This window comes from Gavialis gangeticus, unplaced genomic scaffold (genome assembly GCF_001723915.1).
Source record: "Gavialis gangeticus isolate Ggan-Ray unplaced genomic scaffold, GavGan_comp1, whole genome shotgun sequence".
NCBI classification, from domain to species: domain Eukaryota; kingdom Metazoa; phylum Chordata; order Crocodylia; family Gavialidae; genus Gavialis; species Gavialis gangeticus.
Window position 1 is genome coordinate 4,132,880 of NW_017729020.1, and position 6,352 is coordinate 4,139,231.

Below are 6,352 nucleotides of genomic sequence, written 5' to 3' on the forward strand. Positions count from 1 at the left end.
TTGAACCCTTATAATGCATATATCTATACCTATAAACCAATTCCCCCCACAAGAGTTTTCAGAGGGTCTCAGTTTCTTTCTTGTGCAAAATGAAAACTCTTCCATGTACAGGCATTTTTTTGTGAAGTAGAAGTGCTCTTTCCAGCTTAATCCTCAGTCTGATCAGAGGCAACTGTTGGATTCCAAGAGGATCAGCCAAGCAGACTGGTGATAAGAAAGCAGGGAAGCTTCCCTGAAGTTCAGCCCCACTTCACCAAAACAGTGACAGGTCAGTTCAGGTCTTTCCCATAGAGGTAGCATTTTTGGTTGAGATCCAGTGCCCCTAAAATATTTGGGAAGGGATTACTCTGTCCCCTTGCTTGCAGACAAAAACACCCCTATGGATTACAGTTCTGTAGTCCCGTGGGGCCTTTACCAATGCCCACCTTGTTCTGGGATATGTAGTTTCTGGTCAGCAAGGTGCGGTGTGTGGTTCTTGAACCACAAGAGATAGATGTCTTCTCCAGGCCTCTCCCCAAGCAGGGAATAAATATTCCTTACAGAAATCTCAGTCCCAGTATTTCCTAGTCTCATTGTTAGGAATTATCCTGTGGACCTCAAGCCAGATTCACTCTTAAAATCCAGCTGCTCTGCATCACTCTACCAGTGTTTAGAAGCTACTTTATGTGGTGAGTGGCACCACGTACCCAGCCAAGCCAGCCTGTTTTGATGTCATTACCTCTGTTAATACATCCTTAGATCCCTTTAGCTTTTATACTCCCCACTTTGGCCTTCATACTGCAGTAGATTAAATATTATATTTTGCCCTGCATGGACAAAAGTAATATTCTTCAGACAACTAAACACATTAAGACTAGACTGACTGAAAATAAAGAGCTACTAAAGATTTAAAGTGACTAATTAAAAACCTTCAGGGGTGACTAATTACATCATCCACAGACATTAATCTGACTTATTCAACTTGCGAAGGATCTGCAGGGTCACCTATGAACTCATTGTTACACATTTGACATTCAGAAGATTATTCGAGTTCCCTGTTTGCAGATGATGTGCTGCATCTTAGTTAGGCTTAATAAAGCCCACATTGCTATGTGATTCAAATATACCTCATTAAAATCCTTCTAGTCAACGCAATGGGGTTTCCCTTGAGGAGGCAGTGATGTCACACATTGATTTGTAAAAATGCACAAGGCTGGGCTGTCAAACTAGCAATTGGCTTCTGATTTATGTTCATATTCACCCTTCCTCAACCACGTAATGCAAAAAGAAGTCACTGTCTCAGTTCAGGAACAGTCTTACTCGCCACAAACTTGACTGAAGGTGTGTGCAGATTCAGGGTTTCTTCCATAACTGCCTGCGTTTATCTGGGTGATTGGAAATCTTACTTAAATATGCTCCCTGGTTGAAATGCATCCCCTTGCAGAGGCAGGCATGGAACTTGTGCACTACTAAAGTCCTCAAATTAGATCTCCAGTTGGGCACAGGCTCTTTGTGCAGAGGGCAAATTGCATCCCATGTAATGAGTGTTGTACCTGCTTACCTCACTGACAGAACCATCTTCTTTTAACTACAAGTAACCCTACAATTAGTTGTAGTTATTCGTTCTATTTTCCTGCTCAGAGTTGTAGGTGATTGGAGAGGCATAACTTTCTAGCCAAAGGGCATATCGATTTGGCCTCTTCCTAGCTAGGTGTTGAGAAGATGATTAAGAACAGAATTACAACCTGATGCTCAAGTGAGGCCCAGCGAGGGTTTGAACCTGGTGCCTGAGCTTTGCAGATGGGAGGACTCGAGTCTCCACTGTCAGCATACAAATGAAATGCTACACTGCAAATGCTTTTGAGCAATCTGCAGGGAGGTGGAGTTCTGCGAGCAATACTGCCGTGATGTTCAGGCCCAATCCTACGCCATCTCAGCTCCCTGAAATCTAGCAATGATTGAGGGTGCACTCAGTCATCTTTATGGATCAGGCCTCTTATAGTGCTCCAAGTGTTAGGTCCTGACCTTCCTGTTACAGCTCTGACACCCCAAGTTATTTTCCAAAGGAGAGGACTACCAGCCTGATTTTGTCAGGGGTGCTGGCCACTTGCAGCTCCAATAAACTTTTGCTAGAAGCTCGGCTCTGTATTGTCAAGGACAAGATTTGTAAAGCTACTTGCACAATCCAGTTTCAGGTCTGTTATGTTGTGCGTGCTTGAATTTAACATAAACCTCTAAGCTTGAAAAATGTGTTCTCTCATTGGCTTTGGCATAAGGCTTGTTGCTTCTTTAGAAGGCAGCTTCGGATCTTCTGGCAGGTGCGCTATAGAAATGATTTAGAGAGAGCACATTTTGCCTTTATTTTCCTGAACAGTTTGATGGTGTGAATTCTTCGAGTATCCTGGAAATTACAAATCTAGCCACTGCTGTCAGTCACTCAATTCACTGCAGTAAAATAACCCACATAATATTTTTTTTTGTTTCCATTGACAATGGGAATTGCAATCTTGTCTGATGCCAAGTGCATTTTCCTGGGTCTAAAAACAGCCCGTTTCACGGAGACTTAATGGCTGTCACTGATCATATAAACCAAGTGGAACTGAGGTGCATGCTTACACCCATCCTGCATCAGCTGTGCTTGGGTTTGCAGTTTGCTCCCTTTCTGTTACAGTTTCTTACTTTAACTCCTACTGTATGCCCTTGTCTTGAAACCACTGTTGAGAGAATCAGAATCGATTCAGCACCAGCCATATTATTGCTATTGTTAGATCCAAAAAATAAGATAACAAAGCAATTGTTACAGCACTCCCCAGAGCTGGAATACTCGTTTCTTGATTAAAGGGAAGCAAAGAAGGTGCCTCCATTTCCAAAAAGCTGAAACGCACATGAGATTTAACCCCCACCAGTGCCAGTGTGTGTCTGATAGTTTACTATGCCTAGATTTTGGTTGTGCAAACTGGTTCTTTGCAAATTTGCTCGATTTCTGTCACTTGTCTCTCAACTCTAATTTCAGATTTGAACTGAGTGAACGTAATCCTGTTTATTTTGTGATACGGCACTTGTCTGGGCACACAGATCCTACCTACAGCAGGGTTTCTGTAGAGGAAATACATCTTTGTTACTTTGCAAGCTACTGAGCACCATTTGTAGACGTACTATGCACCCAATTACAATTTTGAAAGGGGATTTAGGCACTGGCGAGCTGCCCGGCTTCACGGTCATGACAGCATTCCCAAAGACTTACCCAAGGTAGCTTTCAGTGAGCTAGCTGAGGTCCTGCTAGTGGCATATCACTAGCAGCGTGAAACTCAGTGCTGGCTCACCACCTAAGGATTCACTCAGCTTCTCACCTGGGTTTGGCAACCCACACAGAGCTCTGTGCCGCTGTAGTTACATGACCAGCAGCACCCAAGCAAAGTAACTTAACGCTGACTTGGGTATGTCTGCACAGGCTGGAATCAGAGCAGTGTCTGCTGTGCAGACATAACCCAAGTCACTTTGCAAGTCAATGGCATTTGGGCTCCCAAATCATTCAGGGCTCTTGCAAATTTAACCTGCTGCATTGGCTGTTTGAATAAAGATATAGATAAGACTGCATCAAGGAACTGTGCATAAAAGAAAGACATTGAGACCATTAACTGAACAGAAGTTCTGGCCCAAGCTTCCAACAACCTATTTATAGTCCTATTACGGAAAATACATATTGGCACGTATGAATTTGTGACTCCTGGCTCCAGTACTAAGTCTCAGTTTTCATCAGGAAGATTCCCCTCTTCAAATGAGTTCTCTTTACAGCTAACAGTTATTAAATAGGACTATGGGTTTAAAGCTGAATTAAGCATCCTACTTCACAGCCGGTACTCTGCAGCTCCATTCAGGTTAGAACCAAAAATGCAAATACTGCTGGGGTAGAAGGGAACCAACAACTAATCGCAGATAGGTGGGGAGGGAGGGAGAAGTGGAGCTGTTAGTCAAGGGAACCCGTGTTACAATGCCTCCCGCTCTCCTCACTAGCACAAAAAATGAAGTGGGCTCTCTAATACCCAGGCAGAGCTGACACGATCTTGGGTTAACTTTTTCCTATTTCCCTTTGTTTTTGCCAAGTCAGACTTGATCTCTCGTTCCCATCCATGTAACCCCATTAACATTAGAGGCATTATATCTGACTTCTATTCCACCCTATGAGAGAAAAGGATTAGCCTTTACTGCAGGAGAAAGGAACGAAGAACAAACTAATAAGCCTTGTGCAATGGTACCTTTCATAAACTGAGGGTAAGGGAGGTAAATTCCCTGATGAAAATGTTGTTAGCACTTTGCACTTTACTTTTCAGTTCCATTTCATGTTTTAGCCAATAGGTCTGTATCTGAGAGAGGAAACTGATTTGATCTTGTTTCTTAGGACTGGCATCACGAGATTGGAAAAAGAAGGGCCAAAGAGGAAATGCTAGAACACAGTTGTCTCAACTAAATATGTTCCCCCTGGTCACAGAACAGATCGATGAAGGACGTGATACAGAGCTGCAGAACTCCCAACCTCTACTCTTTGGCTTTGACCACCGGACCACTGCTGCTCCCTCGTCATCACCAACCTAGGCTAAGTGCCTGGGTGGACATAGTCTTCCTTGCCTCTGCACTGCGCTGGCCACTTGCTGGATTTCTCATCAGAAAACAAGATGCCAGCAATATACATTGATACCTGGGTAACCCCATACCACGGCCACAGAGAAAATAGATGGGTATTGCTCGCTACAGCCTGCACTAACTGCAGGACAGATGCAAGAGCAATACATAATAGAGCCTATCAATTCGAGTTAAACCAATTTCCACTCAGCTCTGAAATCTGCACCCATCTAAGAACAACATAAAGCAGGAACAGAGAGCAACAGCACCTTTTCCAAAGACAGTAGGCAAACCTGGAAGTTTTTACTTTAGCTCTTTCCAAACGAAAATCAGATAAATAATCTGGATCCCTAAGATCTACCCCTGCATGCATGTGTTAAGATGTATGTTCAGTTACATTTAGCATCATTAGATGAGACACTGTGGTGTATTAAATACAGATTCTGAGTTAAAATGAAGGAATCCAGGAAAATTAACTATTTTAAAACTAGTGAGAAACAGCAGCAGGACAGCCCTTAGATTTCCAATGATGGTGATAGTAGGCTACACAGAGGAACATGGTTAGACAGCCTTGCCTGGGGCACTGCAAAACAGCCCTTTTTCATTAAGCTAACAGCATTTCCCTAAGAGCATCACCAGGTGAGCTGGGAGTGCAGAGGGGTTGCACACTTCCCTTCAGTGGTCTTGTACAAAAAGAGGTGTGTGTGTGTGTGTGTGTGTAAAAAGATGAAAAGGCAGGAAGCAGGCATGCTTTTAGCTCAGTGCCTCTCTTGCTTTCTGTATGCACGGTAGCCAAATTAGGAAGAAAAAAAAAAATCAAACAAATACCAAGACAGCAGAAAGACTTGGGGCACTTGGCCAGGCAGGCAGGGTTGCTGGTGACCTGGGTATTCTCTGGCAGGGGTTTCTACCAGCTCTGATGACCGGTCCATCCCCAACCCCAGCTCCATGCAGAAGAGGGGGGCTTGCAGGTGCCACATTGCGGCCTCCTTGCCCCCTACCTGCTCAGCGAGGAGTCAGAGGCAAATGACTTGAGACGTGGGGCTGGCTGGCAGCTGGCAGCTGCCACCCCGCCCCTGCCCCGCCACGCACCAGCCCTCACCTGTCCATGGCGATGGCGGTCATGGAGTAGATGCTAGCGAAGACGGCGGCGATGGGGAAGAAGTTGTGGAACTTGCAGTAGAGCAGCCCGTAGTACCACTCGTTGTGGATGGCGTAGGTGAAGTTCACCACCGTGTTGAAGGCGGCCATGGAGGCCTCGGCGAAGGCCAGGTTCACCAGGAAGTAGTTGGTCACCGTCCGCATCCTCTTGTGCGCCAGGACGATCCACATCACCACCACGTTGCCCACCACGGAGACCAGCACGATGAGCGCGTAGGCGACGGCCCAGAGGGCGATCTGCCAGGCGGGCTGCACAAACTGGTTGTCCTGCGTCCCGTTGAGCGAGCCGTTGTGGGACAGGGCGAGGTCCCCCTCCCCCTCCAGGATGCCGTCCATCCTCGGCTCAGCGCGTCCCGCGGGCTCGGACAGACGCGGGGCCGGGCTGCGACATCCTCGCCCCGCGATCCGCACCCGCCGCCGAGCCGGGCTACGTGGGAAAGGGGCTTTATATCCGGGCTGGGCGGCGGCGTCAGAGCCTCCCGCCCCCGGCCCTGCCCCTCTCCCTGCGGCTGGCCCCTGCCCCGAGCCGGCTCGGCCCCTCCCCCCCGCAAAGCCGCCAGCAACCGTTGCCCAGATGTGCGCGCCGGCTCCG

General features: G+C 46.7%; 1 protein-coding gene across 1 annotated transcript in view; it reads right to left on the reverse strand.

Annotated features, from left to right (window-relative positions):
• The window catches only part of LOC109295499 (substance-P receptor-like), an 88,804-nt gene extending 82,700 nt beyond the window's left edge, over positions 1 to 6,104 (reverse strand). Inside the window, exon 1 of the mRNA XM_019514371.1 lies at positions 5,702 to 6,104. Coding sequence (XP_019369916.1) covers positions 5,702 to 6,096 — 395 coding nt within the window. The 5' untranslated portion in view covers positions 6,097 to 6,104. The remainder of the gene's footprint in view (positions 1 to 5,701) is intronic.
• Positions 6,105 to 6,352: the final 248 nt, after the last annotated feature.